Source organism: Dama dama, chromosome 11 (assembly GCF_033118175.1).
Source record: "Dama dama isolate Ldn47 chromosome 11, ASM3311817v1, whole genome shotgun sequence".
NCBI classification, from domain to species: domain Eukaryota; kingdom Metazoa; phylum Chordata; class Mammalia; order Artiodactyla; family Cervidae; genus Dama; species Dama dama.
In genome coordinates this window covers 73,215,986-73,240,343 of record NC_083691.1, presented here as the reverse complement: position 1 = coordinate 73,240,343, position 24,358 = coordinate 73,215,986, and the positions used below count along the sequence as shown (strand labels likewise).

General features: G+C 40.4%; 1 protein-coding gene and 1 pseudogene across 1 annotated transcript in view; one reads left to right on the top strand and one right to left on the bottom strand.

Moving 5' to 3' along the window:
* The window catches only part of PPP1R21 (protein phosphatase 1 regulatory subunit 21), a 61,185-nt gene that overhangs the window by 16,324 nt on the left and 20,503 nt on the right, over positions 1 to 24,358 (top strand). Inside the window, exons 4-13 of the mRNA XM_061155455.1 lie at positions 3,165 to 3,266; positions 4,794 to 4,958; positions 5,512 to 5,570; positions 6,743 to 6,837; positions 9,448 to 9,500; positions 9,980 to 10,129; positions 11,898 to 11,999; positions 12,087 to 12,175; positions 15,011 to 15,147; positions 20,304 to 20,396. Coding sequence (XP_061011438.1) covers positions 3,165 to 3,266; positions 4,794 to 4,958; positions 5,512 to 5,570; positions 6,743 to 6,837; positions 9,448 to 9,500; positions 9,980 to 10,129; positions 11,898 to 11,999; positions 12,087 to 12,175; positions 15,011 to 15,147; positions 20,304 to 20,396 — 1,045 coding nt within the window. The remainder of the gene's footprint in view (positions 1 to 3,164; positions 3,267 to 4,793; positions 4,959 to 5,511; positions 5,571 to 6,742; positions 6,838 to 9,447; positions 9,501 to 9,979; positions 10,130 to 11,897; positions 12,000 to 12,086; positions 12,176 to 15,010; positions 15,148 to 20,303; positions 20,397 to 24,358) is intronic.
* Positions 173 to 2,300, bottom strand: LOC133064228 (ATP synthase F(0) complex subunit C1, mitochondrial-like; annotated as a pseudogene).

Below are 24,358 nucleotides of genomic sequence, written 5' to 3'. Positions count from 1 at the left end.
TAAGTTTGCTACAGATGTGTTTTCTTTGTTTTTATTCTTAGGAATTCAGTTTGTGTGTGTTTTGTTTGTTGTTTTAGAGAAACGTATTTAATGGTAAAGCTTAGCACACTCCAGTACCAGGCATGGCCTGGAGTCTAAGCAGGAGGGATGGGTAGGTGACCTCCATGGAGCTTCACATGGCAAAGATGATGAGAAAGGCACCCATCAAACAGAAGAGCTCCACAGCCTCAGACAGGGCAAAGCCCAAAACAGCCTAGGAGAAGAGCTGCTGCTTCAGAGATGGGTTCCTGGCATAGCCAGTGATCAAGCTGCCAGCCCTGAGCCAGCCACGCCAACTGTGGCAGCCCCAATGCCAGTAAGCTTGGCTGCTGCGTCAACATCCCAGGAGAAAGCTCTGGTTTGGTACTCCTGCCTGGCCACCTGGAGTGGGACACTGCTGTGGGAAGGCTGTTCAGTTGAGATCTCTGGCCTGCTCAGGAAGGAGGCAGACAAAGGCCTGCTGGGATCCCTGGTTGAAGTGTGGATCAGAGCAGGAGGTGTGAGTAGTGCCCTGGTGGGCTGTGTTTTTCAGTCTCCTGGCTTTCACTCTTCTGTTTGACGCTCGCTTACTCATCCTCTTCACTACGTGAAGTTCCATGGGGGTGACCTACCCACCCCTCCTGTTCCGACTTCAGGTCATGCCGGATACTGGAGTGTGCTAAGCTTTACCCTAAAAAAAAGTCCCAAGGTGTAAATATAAATTTCTTTCCCTTATGGTTTTATATAGTGAGGTGAGATTCTGATTGATCTAAGATGGATGATCTGATACTTTTGATCATTCTGTGGTTAAGAAGTTGCTTCTTTTTTTTTAAGGACAGAAGCTAGTTATTGAGTCTTTAAAAGTCCTGTGTGTTTGTTGGACAGCACCCCGAAAATGTGTGGACTGAGGCAATGATGACAAAATGGTCGGAGGGAAGAAGGTTCACAGTAACTCTGAAGCAGTGTGTGGGGAGGAAAGAGTGCAGGCTTTGGAGCTGAGCCCAGACTTGAATTCTTTGTCTTCCATTTGTAGGTCTATGACCTTAGGCAAATTTTTTAGCCTTGCAGCCTCAGTTGTGGGAAAAACTTTCAGGTTTGTTGTCAGCATTAAGTGAGATCATGTAAAGTGCCCAGGACCGTATGTGCGTATGATGGGCCTGTTGACATAATTATGTCTCATTTCCCCTCCATGGAAGAATTCTCCAGAGTGCTAAATTTTCAGGTAAGTGGGGAGCAGTTCAGTTTAGTCGCTCAGTCGTGTCTCTCTGCTACCCCATGAACTACTGCATGCCAGGCTTCCCTGTCCATCACCAACTCCCGAAGCTTACTCAAACTCATGTCCATTGAGTCGGTGATGCCATCCAGCCATCTCATCCTCTGTCATACCCTTCTCTGCCTGCCTTCAATCTTTCCCAGCAACAGGGTCTTTTCCAGTGAGTCAGTTCTTCACATCAGGTTACCAAAGTATTGGAGTTTGAGCTTCAGCATCAGTCCTTCCAATGAATATTCAGCACGGATTTCCTTTAGGATGGACTGGTTGGATTGCCTTGCAGTGCAAGGAATTCTAGAGAATCTTCTCCAACACCACAGTTCAAAAGCATCAATTCTTCGGCATTCAGCTTTCTTTATAGTACAACTCTCACATCCTTACATGACTACTGGAAAACCATAGCTTTCACTAGACAGACCTTTGTTGGCAAAGTAATGTCTCTGCTTTTTAATATGCTATCTAGGTTGGTCATAGCTTTTCTTCCAAGGAGTAAGCATCTTTTAATTTCATGGCTGCAATCACCATCTGCAGTGATTTTGGAGCCCAAGAAAATAAAGTCTCTCACTGGTTCCATTGTTTCCCCATCTATTTGCCCTGAAGTGATGAGACCAGGTGCCATGATCTTAGTTTTCTGAATGTTGAGTTGTAAGCCAACGTCACTCTCCTCTTTCACTTTCCTCAAGAGGCTCTTTAGTTCTTCTTCGCTTTCTGCCATAAGGGTGGTGTCATCTGCACATCTGAAGTTATTGATATTTCTCCCAGAAATCTTGATTCCCACTTGTGCTTTATCCAGTCCAGCATTTCTCACAATGTAGTGGTTTTTGCCATACATTGACATGAGCCAGTCATGGGTGTACATATGTTTCCCCATCCTGAAACCCGCTCCCGCCTCCCTCCCCATCCCATCCCTCTGGATCATCCCAGTGCACCAGCCCCGAGCACCCTGTATCATGCATCGAACCTGGACTGGAGATTCGTTTCACATAAGATAATTTACATGTTTTAATGCCATTCTTCCACATCATCCCACCCTTGCCCTCTCCCACAGAGTCCAAAAGACTGTTCTATATATCTGTGTCTCTTTTGCTGTCACAGAGGGCTTTCTAATTGTGGGTTCACATTGGATCAGTAAGTGACTTCATTTTAAGTGAGGAGTGAAATACAAGAAAGGCACAGGAGGGTGGTGACTGGTGTCTGAACAGTTTCATTGTTAGACTGTCCGTTGAATAGTGTCACTTCTGTGTGTATTCCATGAAAACAAATGTTCATTATTGGCTCTTAAATAGTGCTATTCTTCTATGTAGAAAAAGTTAATATTGGTATAAAGGCAAAAGGAAGGTATTTTTCATAGTCTTTGTGCTTTTTCCTTCTATTTATTTGTAATAGCTTTATCTTGTATTTTTTTAAATTAGAAATGTATGTGAACTTTTGTATAAATGTAGTTTTGTGAATGCTGTTAATTTCTTAAAGGAGTTTAACAACTCAGACTCATGGAATTGCTAAAACTGTCATTTTTTAAACCAGGAGATCAATTGTTGAAATGATATTTACTAACATATTTATGTTGCTAACTTTCTGGATCTACTCTGTCTCCCAGCAGAACTACTCCCAAATTCATCTGCAAAGAATAGTGAGCCTTATCTTTTCTTTTTTTTCCTCTCTCTTTTAAACTTTTCTGTTCATTGCAGTATTTGCATTTCCAACTTATGTCACGTGGGAAAAGTTAAATGATGGACTGTATACCTTTTGCAGGGTTGTTTGACAGTGGTGAACACGTAGAAGAGACAAGCTACTAAGGTGATAGAGAATCTGTGTACCTTAGGATGTTTCTCTAAAGGATGAAAGTTATGTGGACATAACTTATTCTTTCCATCAGAAAAGTGGAGAATCTTCTTCTCAATTGAGTCAAGAGCAGAAGAGTGTCTTTGATGAAGACCTGCAAAAGAAGATAGAAGAGAATGAACGCTTGCATATACAAGTGAGAAAATTGTCTATTTTTCCATATGAATTAAAAAATGGGTCATATGATCTGGAATGTGGAAAAGCCAATGCATCACAGAGTGTTTTGTATGTGGGTAGGTGTTTTAATGTTTCCTGTGGTTGGTGGGTACATATGTCACTCTCGTTCTTTCATTTCTAAGATCTCACATTTTAATGTGGATGTGTGCTTTGAATATGCACTTGTTCAGAGGACAGCTGAATAACTTTATAAGTTAATGATACAGAAGTATAATGGGGACTCTTCATTTTATATAGGACATGTTTAGATGGATTATTTAGATGGGGCTTATCATTTTAATTGTGGCAGTTGAGTTGGTTTTTGTCTGTTTCCCTTTTAGTCTGTAAGGTCTCACTAGGGTACAGACCATGTCAGTTTTTTTTGTCCAGCCTCAGAACAGGGCCTCACTCATGGCATGCCCTCAAATATTTATGGAATGTCGAGTAATCAATGTCTGCTTCAAACCAGTCAGCATATTTTAAGAGTCATAGTATAGTGTATTCAACTGTGCCTCCTGATTTTTTGTGTGTGAAATGGTGAGCGTAATCAAACAGTGGAAAATAAATTTTCATTCTTAGTGTTTGAAAATGTTTACAAAATGAACTTTTGACCTCATGAATTTTGTGTGAAGTAGTCATAATTCTTAATTAGTGTTGAATTCTCATTGGACTTCCCTGATTGCTCAGTTGGTAAAGAATCCATCTGCAATGCAGGAGACCCTGGTTCAGTTCCTGGGTCAGGAAGATCTGTTGGAGAAGGGATAGGCTAGGATTCTCATTAAGGAAAGGAGCTCTACCTAATACAGGAGTAACATCTGTTTGCATTTTGATTATTTAATTGTAGAAGTTCACATAACAGTATAGCAAGAATTGTGCTCAACTGGTCAGTTGAGTTAGTTCTCCGTGTGCCAGAGGTAGTTTGGAGTAGAAGTCCTTGAGATAGGTTGGGGAAGGGAATGTAGGCTTTGAAGTCTGTTTGTGCCTGTGAGACAGTTGACAGTTAGGTAGCTCCTTGAAGCTTCAGGTTCCCCATCTGTAAAGGAGGGTCTGCAAGTAACACTGCCTGTGACCTACTGTGAGGATCCACTGAGCTCTTGCCTATGCAGTCTCGCACACTGAGCACATGGAACCTTATGGAAGTCACTCAGTGATTAGTTGGAGAAGGCGATGGCACCCCACTCCAGTACTCTCGCCTGGAGAATCCCAGGGACGGAGGAGCCTGGTAGGCTGCAGGCCATGGGGTCGCTGAGTCAGACATGACTCACTTTTTTACTTTCACTTTTCACTTTCATGCATTGGAGAAGGAAATGGCAACCCACTCCAGTCTTCTTGCCTGGAGAATCCCAGGGATGGCAGAGCCTGATAGGCTGCCGTCTATCGGGTCGCACAGAGTCGGACACGACTGAAGCGACTTAGCAGCAGCAGCAGCAATGATTAGTCACTGCCATTGTTCTCTCTTCATTTGTGTATATGAAGAGGTTGTGAGAAGAAAACGTGATCTTTTCAGTTTTTTGAAGCCGATGAGCAGCACAAGCATGTGGAAGCAGAGCTGAGGAGTCGGCTGTCCACTCTGGAAATGGAGGCGGCTCAGCACCAAGCCGTGGTCGATGGCCTGACGCGGAAGTACATGGAGACCATCGAGAAGCTGCAGAATGACAAGGCTAAATTAGAGGTAACCCCCCTGTTGGTGAGAGCTTGTTCAGAAGTAGTCTGGGCTTTTATAAATTGTCTGCCTGCTTTGGAGAGCAAAAGTTAGCCACTCAAGGCGGGACTGCAGCCTACAGCGTCTACTCAGCAAGTTGTCATCTGTGGCCTGATTCATCTGCTTTTCTTTTTTTCTCACAGACAAATATGCATATAATTTTGGTTAATAGTGATTGTCATACCACATTTCTAGCAAACAGAACACAGTTTCAAATAAATAGCTATATAAAATTTATAGGGGAAAACCAAAAAGAAAAAAGAGTAGAAGAAATTTTTCACCACCTTCAGGATTTCAAAATGGAAAGCCAAGCAATATAGTTTGGCATAGTTTATTTTTTAAAATTTTATTGGCGTATAGTTGATATACAATGTTGTGTTAGTTTCAAGTGTTCAGCAAAGTGATTCAGTTATACATATACATATATTCATTCTTTTTCAGATTTTTTTCCCCCATATAAGTTATTACAGACTATTGAGTAGAGTTCCCTGTGCTATGCTTTTCTTTTCCTTCTAAAATTTAGGTAAAATCTCAGACTCTAGAAAAGGAGGCCAAGGAATGTCGACTTCGGACAGAAGAATGGTATGTGGAAATGTGAATTCCAAGGGGCCCTGAAGTGAGAATCAGAAGACCTGAATTTTGGTTTAGTAGCTTCTCTGTCTCTGTTTTCTCACATTTGCAGTGAGATAGAAGTAGGTCATTTCTAGGGGCCTTTTCAGTTATTTTATCTCTGGGACCTTGAGAATTCTTGGTAGAGGGGCTTGTGCGGCAGCCCTCAGCTGCAGATGTTCTGCCTGTGGCGGATGGCATTCTGGGGCTCCTGCATTGAGGCCTGGGTACTTTCTGTGGCAGACTACCCTAAAGAGACGGTCTTCTCATAGTCTGACTGATGATTGTGGTGTCAACCTTTTAATGTTGAGTTGCTAAGTCGTGTCTGACTCTTTGAGACCCCAGGGACTGTAGCCTGCCAGGCTCCTCCATCCTTGGGATTTCCCGGGCGAGAGTACTGGAGTGGTTTGCCATTTCCTTCTCCAGGGGATCTTCCTGAGTCAGGGGTCGAACTCACATCTCCGGTGTCTCCTGCAAGTAGGCAGGTTCTTTCCTGCTGAGCCACCAGGGAAGCCCAACATTTTAATAAAATGGTGCCTTTTAAATAAAATGAGGTTGTGTAATCTAATCTGGAGATATTTACCTATTAAAATATTACTTACCTCTGGATGGTAAGCACATGCACCAACATTTATTTGATAAATGACATGTTTTAGGTTTTGATAGGGTCAATCAAGTGAATTTCTTCTATTTAGTTGTACTGAAAATGCATGATGTACCTATATTCTTAATTGAATCAAAACCAAAAATGATCAGATTTTGAGCTCAAAGAAGAAATCTGCTATAATACTTTAAAAACTTTTACGTTATACTTGAACAAATGTGTTGTAAAGAGAAAATCTTATCAGTTTGCAATGGCTCTAAGATGATTTTGAGCTTGGGGAAATAAAATTGTATAAGGTACTAGGACTGTGATAAATTCTTTGCAACTTCTAGTTATTCAGCAGGAGTCTCAAGGGCTTTAAAATCAAGACTTAGTATTTTTCTTATCTTCATTCTTTTTTTTAAAATAACTCTCTACTACTAAGGGTATACAGATGTCAGGTAAACCTGTCAGTCTGAAATCCTGATACCAGCTATTGAGGTAACATGCAAATGTTGATCCACTGTCTGTTGATCATATGGTTTTGTATTTTCTCTTTCAGTCAGTTACAGTTAAAGAATCTTCATGAAGATTTGTCAAGTAGATTAGAAGAATCCTTATCAATCATCAATGAGAAAGTACCTTTTAATGATACAAGTAGGTATTATGTACAGTTTTCCATTATTTGCAGCTCTGAACCTCTTTAGGATAGCCATCTTATTAAAATAGTTTCTAATGTACTTGGCTGAAAATCTCACTCGCCCAACAGAGGGTTCCTTTCTTTTTGTCCTTTTGATCAGCTTTGGCCCTCGTGTCTTATAGGGAGATTTTAAGTCATCACATAACTGTTCTGAAGCTAGTCTTCTTGGAAAAAGCCCAAAGCTACATTTTCCAATTGCATGTATTTAACATATCCCAACATGAAAACCAGCCTGTACACATAAAGTACCTGAATACTTATACAAGAAAAGCTGATCACAATGGATGGCAAGGCAGAAGAGGAGTAGCGGGATGGGTGGGAGGTGAATCTTCTCTGTCAGATATCTCCTGCCCTTTGGACAATGTGCAGCGATAGTTCTGGAGCTGACTTGGGTATGCCTGCTTCCCCCTCATCCTTGGAAGGATCTGGTAATTTACATAACCAGGAGCACCAAAGAGAACTTAAAATTGACTTGCGTGTATGTGTTTGAAAGTGTTAGTCACTTTGTTGTGTTCGACTCTTTGCAACCCCATGGACTGTAGCCCACCAGGCTCCTCTGTCCATTGAACTCAACAGGCAAGAGTACTGGAGTGGGTAGCCATTCCCTTCTCCAGGGGAATCTTCCTGACCCAGAGATCGATCCCAGGTCTCCTGCACTGCAGCAGATTCTTTACTTTCTGAGCCACCAGGGAACCCCAAGTATTAAGTCAAAATCTTAAAGAAAACAGAAGCTTGAAACTTAAATTCAATGTAGTATACATTTTCCTTTTTATAATTATATGATTCAAATTAATTTTTGACTTCTCAATTTTTCTTAGGAAAGACCTAAAAAAAGAGGGAAGAAAAGACAAAGAAAAAGAAAAATAGCAGTTTGCTCTAAAACTGAAATCAGCATATGTCATTATCATATCAAAAACCTAAATTCCTCTGAAAACAACACCTGTTACTGCTTTCTACATTAATGTAAATAGTATCAGCATACTTTGATCCACTAGACTTGAATCCTTGGCATATCATTTGCTCCTTAATCCTTAGTCATCAGGTTCTAATCATTTCCATCTGAATCTCTTTGGGATAATCGTTTCTTTTCCAGTACTAGTTGTCACCCTGTTTTAGGTGCTTATCATGTCACCAGTAGAGTTACTACTTTTAGTTCTGAAATATTTAGAGATTATTTGCTGAAGGTCTAAATTTTGTATAGGATATGCAAAAATGTATAAGACAAAAATCTCTACCCTCAAGGAGTTTATAGTCTAGTAGGGGGACGATAAGATAGAGAAATATCTGAAATATAAGCTAAGTTATTCCATGAAGAACTTCTTGGGGTTTCAGGGGAAGGGTAATTACTGCTTGTGGGGTTGTTTGGGGAAGGCTTCTGAAAGAAATGTGCTTTGGGCTGGGCCAGGATGTGAAAGTAGGTTTTGTTGGTCACAGAGGTGAGGGAGAACCAGCCAGGGAATTGCATGGAGTGTGGTATGTAGGATTAAGGTGCTGTCAGGGCCTGATAGTAGTAGTTAGTTAAGTATGGCTGGAGGCTAGAGTGGATGGGATGTGGAGGCCAATGATAGGTAGGTTCTGAAAGGGTGGGTGGGGCTGGACCCTCAAGTTCTGGGCAGAAGACTTGGGACTTCATTCACAAGGCAGTAGGTTGTTGAAGATTTTAGAAATGTCTACTCGGTCTTTATTGCTGCGTGCGCTTTTCTCTAGTTGTGGCGAGTGGGGCCTGCTCTCTAGTTGCGGTGTGAGGGCTTCTCATTGCAGTGGCTTCCCTTGTTGCAGAGCACAGGCTCTAGGGTGCACAGGCCGCAGTGGCCACGGCACGTGGGCTAAGCTGCTTCTCCCAGGCTCCAGAGCACATGCTCAGTAGTTGAGCCACGTGGGCGTAGTTGCTCCGAGGCATGTGGGATTCTTCCGGATTAGGGATGAACCTGTGTCTCCTGCATTGGCAGGTGGATTCTTTACCACTGAGCCACCAGGGAAGCCCTGGAAATGTCTTGATGAGATTTGCGCACTCACTTGGTTGATCTGGCAACAGAGTGTAGACTACACTGGAATGGGAGAAGGAGACTGATGCTGTTGCGGTCATGGTCCTGGTGTGCTGGGATGGGGGCTGGAGCCTGAGATGTCAGGAGATGCAAGGAGGCAAGGCAGAGAGAGCAGGCAGTGTGGGGAAAAGATGTGGTACAGTTGACAGAGATCAGAGAGGCAAATCTGGGGAGCAGGTTTATGGGAGAGATGAGGTTAACTTGGATGTGGCTTAGTAGTCTAACAGATTGGGTGTGCATCTCTTTACCTTCTGGTGTGCACGTTTGTAAATGAAAGTCTAGACCTGGGGAGAGAAGCTGATATTGACCCAGTTGGGATGGATGAGCCCCTCTGTTGGGAATGGTGGGAATGAGGGTTATAGAGTACAAAGAAGCCTGTGCAGAGTGCACCGCGGTGATCAGGAAGGGAAGGGACTGAGTGGAGACAGCTGGCAAATGGGGTGAGCATTTGTTATTTCTCAGTTAAGCTCTTTTTCTGTAAATGTAAAAATGACTTAATGTATATCCATTTTTGTTTTGAAGAATATAGCCAATATAATGCTCTGAATGTTCCAGTCCACAATAGGAGACATCAGGTAAAGATGAAGTTTTTATTTTCAGTAATGTGCATGTCAAACTTTTCAGAAACACCAGTTAGTTGTTTGGGCCTCTATTTAGTGCCCCAAACCATTGCATTTAACTTTTACTTTCTTTTCTCATACATTTAAAAAAATCGTGGAACACGTTATTTTTTGGCTTTGTAAATAATGCAGATTTTTGCTGTCTCTTACAACATTAGAACTGAATTGTGGGATACACTGATTTTTGTCATACCTTTCTTTTAGGTTGGTGGCCTTTGCACTTTAGGTTAAGTGAAGGAGGTATATTAGCTAAAATGGACAGCTTTCTAATTTACTTAGACGGTAGTATTAAAATATGAGTGGGATCAAGTGAATTTAAATTAAGGAATAATTATTTTAGAGTTCAAATGTTTTCTCCAAAAGTAGACTTAATAAAGTTGTTTGGGAGTTATAACCTGATAGTTGACTTTAACTGTATCTTTTTCATTTTAAAGCTAAAGATGCGGGATATTGCTGGGCAGGCCCTGGCTTTTGTTCAAGATCTTGTCAAGGCTCTTCTGAACTTTCACACCTACACAGAACAGAGGATTCAGATTTTTCCTATTGATTCTGCCATTGACACAATATCTCCATTGAATCAGAAGGTACGTTTAACTCAGGATACCTTTTGTCTGCCCTGAACAAATCTGGAGACTTGCTATTTATTAGACTAGTTCTGTGCTTCAGCCAAGTACTGTAGAGGACATGGGGAGAAACTCCAAGTCATAGCCTTTACTGTCAAGAAATAGGGTAAACATGGAGATCCTTACAAAATGAAATAGTGAGGGATATGTTAGAAGACCTAAGTGTGAATAAGTGGTCTGGGCAGTAAGTGAATGTGACATCATCAAGGAGGGGAGACTGTTGGTGGTAGTGTCTGGGAGACTTTTTGGTGATTTAACTGGGCTTTGAAAAATGAGCATGGTTTGCATAGGAGGAGAGAAGTGGGGTAGGTGTTTTTTCCCTGCAAAACTTTTCTCCACAAACCTTTTAGAGTTCATAAAAATTAAAGTTTGAATTTTTGAAATGCTCTTTAATATCACCGTGGGAAAAAGCTTTCAGATCACCTGGGTAAGGAAAATGGAACTGTAGCATTTTAAGGCAGTTATATTTTCTTTTACACTTCTTGTAATATAAAAGCATTTTTCTCCCATTGGTTCTTTGTCCATTATTTTATTTTTATTTTTTTTGTTTTGGAGGCCTTTTTTGGCCATACCATGCAGCTTGTGGGATCTTAGTTTTCCAACTAGGGATTGAACCTGGGCCCCGGCAGTGAAAGCACGACGTCTTAACCACTGGACTGCCAGGGAATTTCCACCATTATTTTACTTAGCTTGTTACCATATTGTGCTCACACAGGGAGAATCAAATATGTTAATCCTAATGGAAATATTTCATTACTCTGAAGAATTCATATTTTTCTCAGTATTTTACCTTTGGTACTTTTATCTCTGAAAGACCTTCTGTGACTTTTCTATTAAGTCTCTATTATTGAAGATTCAGTAACCATTTGTTAAAAGATGACCAAAGCATTTAGACTTGTTCATAAAATCATAAAGGAGACTTTTATACATGAGCTTAGAGTTCAACGTATTTAACAGCCCAGAGAGACTGAGTTTTCCGGGCCATATTTCTGTGTAGTTTGCAGTTGGACTAGTTGAATCACATTACTGCAAAATGAGACTTTACATTGCTATACAGAGAAATCAATATTTGAGCCATTATACAATATTTAAAAAACTGATATATTTCGCATGTGAAAAATTAACTTCTTGTTTCTCAATTGTCTCAATGCCTGGAGGATCTTTTTCTGAGTCTGTTCTTCATATTGAATTAGTTCTTCATAAGTATTACAATATCCATGACAGTTATAAAAGTTTTTATATTCTCATTTTGATGATAGTTATATTCCTAGAATGTGTTGACCTTGAACATTGTATGCATTGAATATAAGCTGTACTCAAAAGTCTTGTTTATAAAAAATGAGTTATGTAACACAAGAATCTGTCCTACGGTTTTGACTCAAAATAGCAAATCTTTTTTTTTAATCTTAACTGGCACCCCTATGAAGAACTGGTTGTTTCGGAAAGAAGGCCTGTTGGTGCTGTGTTGTTAATAGTATCCCCTCCCCACTTGCCTCATGCCTAGTTGTTAATTATGTCATCCGTCTGCTGGTTTGTCACTTTGCCATGGAATGGGCTCTTGGGTTTAGTATCTGGGATTGTTAGAGGGGAACTTTGTGTAAAAGTCAAATTTCCCAAGAAAAAGTTTGCAAAAGAATTAAGGTTTATAATTCAATGTGTCTATTTACAGATGTTTTGATATCCTTTATTTTCCAGTGATTTAACTCAGAATTCTTCCCCTGCTATTTAGTTCTCACAGTATCTTCATGAAAATGCATCCTACGTCCGCCCTCTTGAGGAAGGAATGCTTCATTTATTTGAAAGTATTACTGAGGATACTGTGACCGTCCTGGTAATTTTCTTCTGGTTTACTTCTGGAAGTGGGAGTGCTTCTTTTTCAGACAAAATTATTAATCTTGAAATTGTTTTTCTTTTCCAGGAGACAACTGTGAAATTGAAAACTTTTTCAGAGCATTTAACCTCTTACATATGTTTTCTTAGGAAGATTCTTCCTTATCAATTAAAAAGGTACTTACTGCTCTGGGCCAGAGAGCTTGGGGAATTGTGAGATGTCTGAGCTGTGCTGGAGTTAATAAAGTAACAGCCTGTGCCTCTTGTGCTCTGCCTGACCTTTTTGCACCATAACCAATTTGGATGTTTGTGAAAAAGGAAAATCATGGCTTGAGCAGCACAAACTTATCTTTAAGAAAACTGAATTGTAGTTTCTCAGCTAGAGTTTCTTCAATAGTTTTGAACTGTAATTAGTGCTATAAGCATGTAATGCAACATGAACCAGTATTTTTAGTAATTGTGAATGACACATTTATTAAAGGAAATATTTTAGTTTTCGGTATTTGTTATCCTTTTACTGAAAACATCTAAATGGGGGTAATAATAGTTAACCTCTATATTTGAATCTGTAATCCTTAGGTTTCTTTTAAATAGTATGCTGTTTTTATTATTGGTCATTTAAGTTATAAAATAAAAACTGTGTACATCCTCCAACCCTCATAGGATGAGTCATTTAGTAACCTTAAATATTCCACCTTAAACATTCCTGAAAAGTCAAGAGAAAATAATTTATATAACTGGAAATTTGAGACTAGACCAGTCCATCCTAAAGGAGATTAGTTCTGGGTGTTCATTGGAAGGACTGATGTTGAAGCTGAAAACTCCAATACTTTGGCCACCTGATGTGAAGAGCTAACTCATTTGAAAAGACCCTGATGCTGGGAAAGATTGAGGGCAGGAGGAGAAGGGGACGACAGAGGATAAGATGGTTGGATGGCATCACTGACTCGATGGACATGGGTTTGGGTGGACTCCAGGAGTTGGTGATGGACAGGGAGGCTTGGCGTGCTGCGATTCTTGGGGCCGCAAAGAGTCGGACACAACTGAGCGACTGAACTGAACTGAACTGATTGTACATTTTGATACTTTCGATCTAAAACTACAAAGGCTCCTAATTCATCTAAATCTTTTCATCCTAAGATTTAGTCTTTTAAAAAAGACAAAGAATAATGCAACTGGAAATAAGAGAAATGAGAACATATATGTACTATTATTGATATGTATTATTATTGTTGTTTATTCCGTAAGTCATGACTGACTCTTTGCAACCCCATGGACTGTAGCCTGACAGGCTCTTCTGTCCTTGGGGATTCTCTAGGCAAGAATACTGGAGTGTGTTGCCATTTCCTTCTCTAGGGCATCTTCCCGACCCAGGGATTGAACCTGTCTCCTGCATTGCCAGGCAGATTATTTATCGCTGAGCTACCTGGGAAGCCCATAGGTATTATAGTAGATTGCAAAATAAGGTTTAGGAAAGGCATAGATGAAAAGCTTACAGATACTGAAAATATACGAGTAATTATAGTTTTTTAGTCCTTATAAACTAAAGTAGTAGGTTTTAACTTTTCAAAAATATGAAGTTTTATTATTAAAAAATTTATATATGTTAAGAACCATCTTATTTCCTAATTCTAACCTAACAAGTTATTTCAGTAACAGAATTCTATGATTTGTGCACATGACAGAATTTTAGGAATCAGGGAATTATGACCTCATAATTGTGCATTATAGTTTCGTTCAGATCCTTAAATGTTTTAGTTCAGTATAATTGAAGTTTTTCTGAAAATTGACTCTGAAAGTTTAACACTGAATTGAATATATTTTATTGATTTAGCTTATGTTTAAAAGAATGTAAGAACCATTGTAAAAGTGGTATTTACTACGTGAAAGAGTTAATGCATTTTTATTTTATCTTAATTTATTTTTTCACTATTACATTTTTAGAAACACTGGGTAAGTCCTTTCTTGATCTAAGATTCCTATTCTTGGGAATGTTCTGTCCCATATGTTTTCAGCCCTACCTAATCAGATTTTCATGTATTTTACGTGATTTTTTTTGCCATTGGTTTAAATACCACTCTAGTTGGCAAGATGACATGTTCATTAGTAGTAAATGGGTTTAGTATTGAATGAAGCTGTCTGCTATAAATAAATAGAGCAGAAGTGTCAAGGTCAAGGGAATGGATGTGATTCTTGATTTCACATCACAAGTATATAATTCTTGTGCTAATAACTTTTCTAGCTTTGTGTAAAAAGCATTTTACTTGATTATTGCACATTTTAATAAGTACTCTTAAGAGTCTACATAGATTTTTAACCTTATAATAAGTTTTCCCAAGCACCATTTAAAATGGAAAATGATTATATTTTGTGAATGTTAAGCATTTACTTTTGTATTGCACTTACAGATTGGTTTTTCCAATTTGTCTGACGTTTGAAATTACACACACTTCCCTGATGGCTCGGTGATAAAGAATCCACCTACTAATACAGGAGATGGGTTCAATCCGTGGGTTAGGAAGATCCCCTGGAGAAGGAAATGACAACCCACAACAGTATTCTCGCCTCGGAAATCCCACAGACAGAGGAGACTGGTGGGCTGCAGTTTATGGGGTCCCAAAGAGTCGGACATGAGTTAGTGACTAAACAACTCACTGAAAAAGGTTTCTTCTTGATTCTCTCTCCCAGTGCCTGTTTAATTCTCTTTAGAAATTCAGCCTATGAAGTATGTTTCTCCTGAAAATATTTTAAAGGGAAGCATTTTTGTACTCCTCTCAGGATGGAAGACAGTGGGCACCTTTTCTTCCATTTAGTTGTCTTCTGCTGCATTGGCACTGGAGGAAGCCAGTGTGTACATGATGGTATAACAAAATGGAACTTTGTCAGTGAGCTCGTTTATTTTTTTGGTACATTCTCTCTTCAGATATAGATGTTTTAGGATTTAGGTAGTTTCTTATAGCTGATTGAAAATCATTTGGGATGCTCACTTTTATAAAATCTGCCCATTCCTAGCCTAGAAGAAGAATGTGACGCTTCCCTTTGCACGTCTGCATTACGAGCCAGGAATCTAGAGCTGTCCCAGGACATGAAAAAGATGACAGCTGTGTTTGAGAAGCTGCAGACTTACATTGCTCTTCTTGCCTTGCCAAGTAAGTGCCTTTGTTACTCATGGTTCAATGTGAAGAGCTTAGAGTATAAGAAGTTGGAGACGGGAGGTGGTTTGGCATGTTTGAGTGAGAAGAGCCTAGGATCTGGGGCCAGAAAGACTTGAATTCATATCCTGCAGCCCTTTATACATTTATGGCCTTGGGCAAATCACTTTACTTTTCTGCTTCTGTTTTCCCACTGATAAAATGAAGGTAAATGTGTTACTGAGTTAAATTAAGAATCCCCGGTGGTCTAATGACTAAGACTTGTTCAGTCACTCAGTCGTGTTGTGACCCCATGGACTGCAGCATGCCAGGCTTCCCTGTCCTTCACTATCTCCTGAAGTTTTCTCAAACTCATGTCCATTGAGTTGATGATGCTATCCAACCGTCTCATCCTCGGTCTCCCCCTTCTCCTCTTGCCATCAATCTTGCCCAGCATCAGCGTCTTTTCCAGGGGGTCGGCTCTTTGCATCAGGTGGCCAAAGCATTGGAGGTTCAACTTCAGCATCAGTCCTTCCAGTGAATGTTCAGTGTTGATTTCCTTTAGGATTGACTGGTTTGATCTCCTGGCTGTCCAGAGAACTTTCAAGAGTCTTCTCCAGCACTACAGTTCAAAAGTATCAATGCTTTGGTGCTCAACCTTCTTTATGGTTCAGCTCTCATATCTGTAAATGACTACTGGAAAAACCATAGCTTTGACTATACAGACCTTTGTTGGCAAAGTAACATCTGTGCCTTTTAATATGCTGTCTAGGTTCGTCATTGCTTAGAAGGCTCTCTTATCTCTCCTTGCTATGCTCTGGAACTCTGCATTCAGTTGGTTATATCTTTCCCTTTCTACCTTGCTTTTTGCTCCTCTTCTTTTCTCAGCTATTTGTAAGGCCTCCTCAGATAACCATTTTTCCTGCTTGTGTTCTTTTTCTTAGGGATGGTTTTGGTCACCGCCTCATGCACAATGTTCCAAACTTCCTTCCATAGTTCTTCAGGCACTCTGTTGACCAGATCTAATCCCTTGAATCCGTTCATCATCTCCACTGTGTAATCATAAGGGGTTTGATTTAGATCTTACCTGAATGGTCTAGTGGTTTTCCCTACTTTCTTCAATTTAAGTCTGAATTTGGCAATAAGGAGTTCATGATCTGAGCCACAGTCAGCTCCTGGTCTTGTTTTTGCTGACTGTATAGAGCTTCTCCATCTTTGGCTGCAAAGAATATAATCAATCTGATTTCTGTATTGACCATCTGGTGATGTCCATGTGTAGTCTTCTCTTGCGTTGTTGCAAGAGGGTGTTTGCTATGACCAGTGCATTCCCTTGGCAAAACTCTATTAGCCTTTGCCCTGCTTCATTTTGTACTCCAAGGCTGAACTTGCTTGTTACTCCAGGTGTCTCTTGACTTCCTACTTTTGCATTCCAGTCCTCTATGAAGAAAAGAACATCTTTTTTTGGTGTTAGTTCTAGAAGGTCTTGTAGGTCTTCATAGAACCATTCAGCTTCTTTGGCATTAGTGGTTGGGGCATAGACATGGGTTACTGGGATGTTGAATGGTTTGTCTTGAAAACGAACTGAAATCATTCTCATTTTTGAGATGCATCTAAGTGCTACATTTTGGACTCTTTTGTTGACTATGAGGGCTACTCCATTTCTTCTAAGGGATTCTTGCCCACCTTTAGGTTTTCTTTTGTTTTATACTTCTAGCTCTTACATTTAAGTCTTTGATCCATTTTGAGTTAATTTTTGTATATAGTGTGAGGTAAAGGTCCAACTTCATCTTTTGCATGTGACTGTCCAGTTGTCTCAGTACCATTTATTAAAAAGACTGTTTCTCCCATATTGAATGTTCTTGGCACCCTTGTTAAGAATCGGTTGATCATCGTTGTCTGTTTACCTTATATCTCCAATGAACATACCAATTTCCTCCTAGTTACCTTCAGCACAGGTGCCGTTATTTTTGACGGTACCCCTGGGCTTGAACTTCGATACAGTCTGTTGTGAATAAAGTCAATTCTTTTGGGAAAACATTGAGAGTTTTCTGTTTAAATGACTATTTCTCCCCTGGGTTAAATCTCTGAGCCATAGTTCTCTGCTAGGGGTGAGGACAAAGATGTACTTCTCTTAGAGTGACATCCCTGTATGTATAGCTGAGTACTCCATGGAGAGGGTAGCAGCCCCCTGTCGCCTCTACTTGCCTCTTTCAGCAAGGAACTCCTGTTACTGAGCTGGGGTCAGGGTGTTCATGGCCACAGATTCTCAACATCCCACAAGTCAGGGCTGGGTGAAAGAAGAGAACCCCCACCCCTGAGTCATACTTAACTAGAATTTAGCCTCAGCAACAGGGAGCTGGATAAGGAATGCGGCTCTCTACTGAATTAGGGCGAGGGAGTTTGGTGTTCTTTGCTGTACTCTCTGGACTGGGGTTTCTAGCTCACTGACTGGGCGGGGGAAAGGAAGTGGGTTCAGATAGCACAGATTGTTGCTGTTGTCAGTGAATTGATACAGATTTTCTTGAGTAACTGTTTCTTCATTAGCTGGATGCCCTTAGGATAATTTCCAGAGTTTTAAGTGGTTGTTTTTAAATAATTTTCATCAGTTGGGCTGGAGAGTGGATATGTGGAGCTTGCTTATGCTGTCATGCCGGAATTAGAATTACGATGTTTGAATAGCAGTGTTTTTAGTGATGTTCAGCAAACAGTAATATGTAGGGAAAAGAACAAAATGAGAAATGTGTTCTGTAGTAACAGGTGAAATTCACAAAGACTTTTCATTTCATAGAGAATCATGAAAGACATAATCCTGCCTAGCAATTTAATTTTGATTCTTAACCATTACTAACTGTGGACATGAGGAATACAAATCTGTTTCAGTTCAGTCGCTCAGTTGTGTACGATGCTTTGCGACCCCGTGGACTACAGCACGCCAGGCCTTCCTGTCCATCACCAATTCCTGGAGCTTACTCAAACTCTTGTCCATTGAGTCACTAATGCCATGCAACCATCTCACCCTCTGTCGTCCCCTTCTCCTCCCGCCTTCAATCTTTCCCAGTATCAGGGTCTTTTCAAATGAGTCAGTTCTTCACATCAAGTGGCCAAAGTTTTGGAGTTTCAGCTTCAGTATCAGTACGTCCAATGAATATTCAGGACGGATTTCCTTTAGGATGGACTGGTTGGATCTCCTTGCAGCCCAAGGGACTCTCAAGAGTCTTCTCCAACACCACAGTTCAAAAGCATCAATTCTTTGGAGCTCAGCTTTCTTTATAGTCCAACTCTCACATCCATACATGACTACTGGAAAAACCATAGCTTTGACTAGATGGACTTCTGTTGGCAAAGTAATGTCTCTGCTTTTTAATATGCTGTCTAGGTTGGTCATAACTTTTCTTCCAAGGAGTAAGCGTCTTTTAATTTCATGGCTGCAGTCACCATCTGCAGTGATTTTGGAGCCCCCAAAATAAAGTCTGTCACTGTTTGCACTGTTTTCCCATCCACTGGCCATGAAGTGATGGGACCGGATGCCATGATCTTAGTTTTCTGAATATTGAGCTTTAAGCCAACTTTTTCACTCTCACTCATGAGATACCCCATGTCCAAGGTCAGAGAAGCCTCAGCAAGACGGTAGGCGTTGGAGCGGCGGCTGCGCAACACTGGAGCAGCTGTGAGAAGATAGCCCACGTCCAAGGGCAAAGGGGAAGACCCGGGAAGACGGTAGGAGGGGCGAGTTCGCGTTTAGAATCAAACCCCATTCCCGCCAGAGATGCTCAGAGGGCTCAAACAAACCTTGTGTGCACCAGAACCCAGAGACCACACAGAGACTGAGTCAGAACTGTGTTTGAGCCTCTCCTGTGGAGGTACAGATCAGCAGTGGGCTGCCGCAGGGGCAGGGGCTCTGGGTGCAGCAGACTTGGGTGTGGCATAAGCCCTCTTGGAGGAGGTCGCCATTAACCCCACCATAGAGCTGCCAGAACTTACACAGGACTGGGAAATAGACTCTTGGAGGGCACAATCAGAACCTGTGTGCACCAGGACCCAGGAGAAAGGAGCAGTGACCCCAAAAGAGATTGACCCTGACTTGCCTAGGAGTATCCATGAGTCTCCGGTGGAGGCGTGGGTTGGCGGTGCCTGCTGCAGGGTTGGGGGCCCTGAGTGTAGCAGTGCCTGCAAGGGACCTTTTGAAGGAGGTCACCATTATCTTCATTACCTCCACCATGGTTTGGCCCCCAGGTAAATAACTGGGAGGAACACAGCCCCACCCATCAACAGAAAATTGGATTAAAGATTTACTGAGCATGGCCCCGCCCATCAGAACAAGACCCAGTTTCCCCCCAGTCAGTCTCTCCTATCGGGAAGCTTCCATAAACCTCTTATCCTTCTCTCTCAGAGGGCAGACAGACTGAAAACCACAATCACAGAAAACTAAGCAATCTGATCACATGGACCACAGTCTTGTCTAAATCAATGAAACTATGAAACTATGCCATGTAGGGCCACCCATTTTGTTCTGACAAAATGTGGTTCACTGGAGAAGGGAATGACAAACCACTTCAGTATTCTTGCCTAGAGAACCCCGTAAACAGTATGAAAAGGCAAAAAGATAGGACACTGAAAGATGAACTCCCCAGGTCGCTTGGTGCCCAGTATGCTCCTGGAGATCAGTGGAGACATAAGTCCAGAAAGAATGGAGAGACGGAGCCAAAGCAACACCCAGTTGTGGATGTGACTGGTGATGGAAGCAAAGTCCATGCTGTAAAGAGCAATATTGCATAGGAACCTGGAATGTTAGGTCCATGAATCAAAGCAAATTGGAATTGGTCAGACAGGAGATGGCAAGAGTGAATGTCGACATTTTGGGAATCAGCGAACTAAAATGGACTGGAATGGGTGAATTTAATTCCAATGACCCTTATGTATCTCTGCCCTTGGACGCGAAGTGTCTCCTCACAGTCGCTCCAGTGCTGCGCCGCTGCTGCTCCAGATCAGTTTAGGTGTCTGTAATCATCACCATTCTGTCTGAATGTGTCTGCAGGAACTTTGAGAGCCATTATGTTCAACATGTCACAAGTGGTACTGATTCTCTTCCTGAAGGTGGAGAGAAGATGGTGGGCTCAGTTTTTCAGGTGACGTCTTCTGGGACAAAGCTTAGGTCTGTGATCTTGGTTTCCTAGGTACAGAGCCAGATGGACTCCTTCAGACAAACTACAGTTCTGTGTTAACAAATGTTGGTGCTGCTCTGCATGGATTCCATGATGTCATGAAAGGTGAGACTTGAAAAAGAACATAAATAAATTTCATCCCTTTTCTGAGATCTGCCTGAATGAGATTTAAACAAATACTGCCAAGGCTAATAGACCCCAGATAAAGGCTTAGTAGCATTTGGCTTACGGTAAAGTACACAGCTTACTGCCTTCTGCTTTTCCCATCTGCTTCTTTCCTGAAGGTAAACAAAGTACTGATGAGAAACCCTTGTGTGCAGAACTTTAGCCAAAAATACATTACGCTGATTTAAGGCAGGTGTATGAATTTTATCAAGTCAGACATGCTATTCAGAGGCATTTAGCAAAATACTGCACTTATTAGAGCCCAAGCATGAAGGGACTGAGGAAACAAAGGTGTAAATTTCCTAGAAATAATGTACTGGTTTTCCACCTTCCTGTGCATTTTTATGTTGAGAGTACCCTTTATAAATCCTGTTTTGTTCAGGAGAAACTTACAGGCTGAAGGTCTGTTTTCAAACTTTGGTCAGTTTTCACTTGCCACGTGCTCCTAAGAATATGCTTGTTGAAAGGCATTTCATTTGCTTCTTAGCATGTGATTCTGAGTCCTGACTTTTTAATCTATATCTCTGCATGGCTTTTGGTTTCTTTCCCCTCTCTCTTTTGCTTTTGGTGGCTATTGGAGTAGGAGCAGAAAGAGAGGGCAGAGCAGTTATTCAGGACTATTGGAAGTAGGGCTTCCCTTGTAGCTTAGTAGGTAAAAAAATCTGCTTGCAATGCAAGAGACCTGGGTTTGAGTCCTGGTTTGGGGAGATACCCTGGAGAAGGAAATGGCAACCCATTCCAGTATTCTTGCCTGGAGAATCCCATGGACAGAGGAGCCTGGCAGGGTACAGTCCATGGGGTTGCAAGAGATGGACATGACTTAGTGACTAAGTCACCACCTTTGGAAGTAGCCCAGGTACCTAGATTTTTCACTGTGGTGTTTAATGTATGGTTAGTGACCAATTAATGGTTTCACAGAAAATATATTTTAAAAACTTAAGATTTTGTTGGATTTCATGTATAAAAAGTGTGTATTGGGGGTCCTTCTATAAACTGACACATAACCTGTGTTACTGGGAATCTATGTTAGTCTCAGTAGTATTACCCAATACCACCTTAGTCTTGAAAATGGTCCTTTTTGAGGCTTGTCTTCAATTAGAAGGAACTGTAGAAGTCACTGTACTTCTGGAGCTAGCTCTGGTTGCAGAAATCACAGCTTGCATAGACAGATTTGGTGGTAGGTAACAATAGTCAGTCCCAACTCTGCAGAACCTAGTCTGGTCCATAGAAAACCCAAGGGACTAGTACTTTTTTCCTGCACAGCTTTTGATTTGGGGAGCTCAGACTTAACCATAGTCTTCTATTCCAGAATTTTACTCAACCTAGAACTAGGCCATTGAAACCAAAAATAGCTCTGTGGCTACAGATTTTTTGGTTTTGTTTCCTAAGTTTTCCTGTGCTAATATTATGATTTGTTCCTACTAGTATTTTTGCTAGAATTTTGATAATGGAGGGGCTAGAGCCATGGAGGGGACCTATCCATTGAGAAGGATCTTAAAGCTTTATTTACATTGAAAAATCTTGATTTTATTTATATTTCTATAAATAATAATGTGTTTCTAAGTTTTCTGAAGATGCTTTTGTTCACATGTGGCATTAGATGCCAAGTGGTCCAAATCGCAGGATGCTACTGTTATTATTTGTCAAGAGCTGGTGGAGATTATGGGAGAATCAGAGGCCTCCTAAGCCCTCTTTGTGCCTCTGCTCGTTTCTGTTCTTGAAAGTGTGCATAATGTAAATTAAAAATATTGGGAAACATGAAGAATGGTTGGCAAGCAGATTATGGGCTCTTGTTGATAGGTTTACAGTTCAAATCTGTCTTCTTACCTAGTTGGAAGAAAGAGTGTTGTGTATCTCTCATGAAAACTCAGAGTCAGCATTAACTGGCATTACAGAATAAACTTTGTCTTTAAGAGAGCTCTTATGTCAAATCTTTTCCCTTGATGCTTTGCCTTGCATAATTGCTTGGTCCAAGTTCGGAAAAAGGAAGGAAGGAAGGCAAGCAAGCAGGGAGGCTGGTCTTAATATAAAAAGTGGGAGAGAGAGATTTATGAAAATGTGTGTCCTACAAGGAATTAAAATGGGAGTGAATTAATCTTTTAACAAGTGAGAATTGTTTGATCTTTAGTCTCAAGTCTAAAGCAGGTAGAGTGATAGGGAACATTAAACAAAAATAAATCTCTAGTTTAGGTCACATGATTTCCCTGTTCTTTTTGAAGTTAAAATTTAACGTCGAGGAACTCCCTAAATAATTGAAATATTTAGATTCAATAAATAGTAAACAGTTGGATGGGGAGAATTATTATCGTCAAACTACAGTAGCATTGATCCACTAGAAGTCATGGGAGGGTTCTCAGTACTATACATCTTTTATAAGTATTTTAATTACCTAGACAGTCAGCCAAGATTGCCTGCCAACTCAGTTGTATTATACATTGTATACAGACAGCAAAATATTGAGTAAAACTTTCTGTGGTGTGTAGAAAGATGATGTCTGCTTTGGGAGCTATCAAGTTCAGTATACCAAAAATGTCTAGCATTCCAACTGAATTTTTATTCACTTAGCTGTCTTATGAATTTATAGAAGATAATCATTTATTTTTTAAAATATATTAGACATAATGTTAATGTACCAATTAGCTGGTTTCTTCACTGTGACAGCTGTACCATATTAACATAGGATGTTAACCATAGTGAAAACTGGCTAAGGGTATCTGGAAACTCTGTAAACTTTTTATAAATCTAAGACTATCTTAAAAGCTTTTGTATGTAAAAGTTTACATATATTTGTATATATATACATAAAATGTATATAAATAACACAATTTCTTAGCTTTAAATTTTAGTAAGAGAAATCTTCATAAAACAGTGATTTTGTGCTAAAAATATTACAGTCATACCACATTAAATCTTTCTTTCTAGTCTTTAATAAATAAATTGAAATTGTGCTAAAATATCATGGTCATACCACGTTAAATCTCTTATTTCTAAATAGTCTTATTTCCTCTTACTTATCTGTAGTCTAAAATCAACTACATTTCTTGATTCTGAATAAATGAAGGTCTTCATATACATGCCTGCTGTAACAGTTAATTTCCATGCCTTGTGGTCTGTTTTTCGCTTGGTTGGTAGTGATAATGCTGTTGTAACTGAAGTATTCTAAAAATTCAGAGGAGGCTGTATTGTAAGCTCTTTATTATTTACAAATATAGTTGTCCTTCCTCACAAATCAGTATTGTCTTGCTAATTCTGTTTCCCCCTTATTTCCAGGATGAAATTATTTTATTTCTCAGAGACCCAGAAAACCCCAAGTTTAGCTGTTTGGCGAGTTTCACCTACTGCTGTTTCTCTCAACATGTTTATGTCTAAGCCTCTCTTCTATGCTTTTAGAACCGCAGGCCTTTGTTGTAATTTTCTTGGACTGGAGGCAGTAGAATGTGAAGCCAGACACTGCAGTGTTCAATCCTTATTTGGCCGTGCAGACCTTTCTTATTGTTAAAGTGTGTTCTGGCAAACTGGTTAAGATCCAATAAGGATTGTGGGTCACCATGCCTATGTTGGCTGTTCTTTTCCAGCCTCATAGTTTGTTTATATAAGCACAATAAAAATTCTCATTTGTGCCTACTAGACTGTCAAAACAAAGTTTTTAACTGGTAAATACTGATCAGGGTCATTTACCCAGCACTAGAATAAGGACTGACTCTCAAATGAAGGAGACTGAGACCCACATGCTCTAGGCTATAATAGTGACCCCAGGATGGTGCTAAGAGACCCTCACTACTCTCTGTTCTTTGCAAGTAGACTTGAGACCTAATTGCGATTCAGCCCAGTTATGATATTTGGGACCGTTTTTTGTCAGACTTGTTTTGTAAATTTGTTAAGCATAGATATGAGAGGTCAAC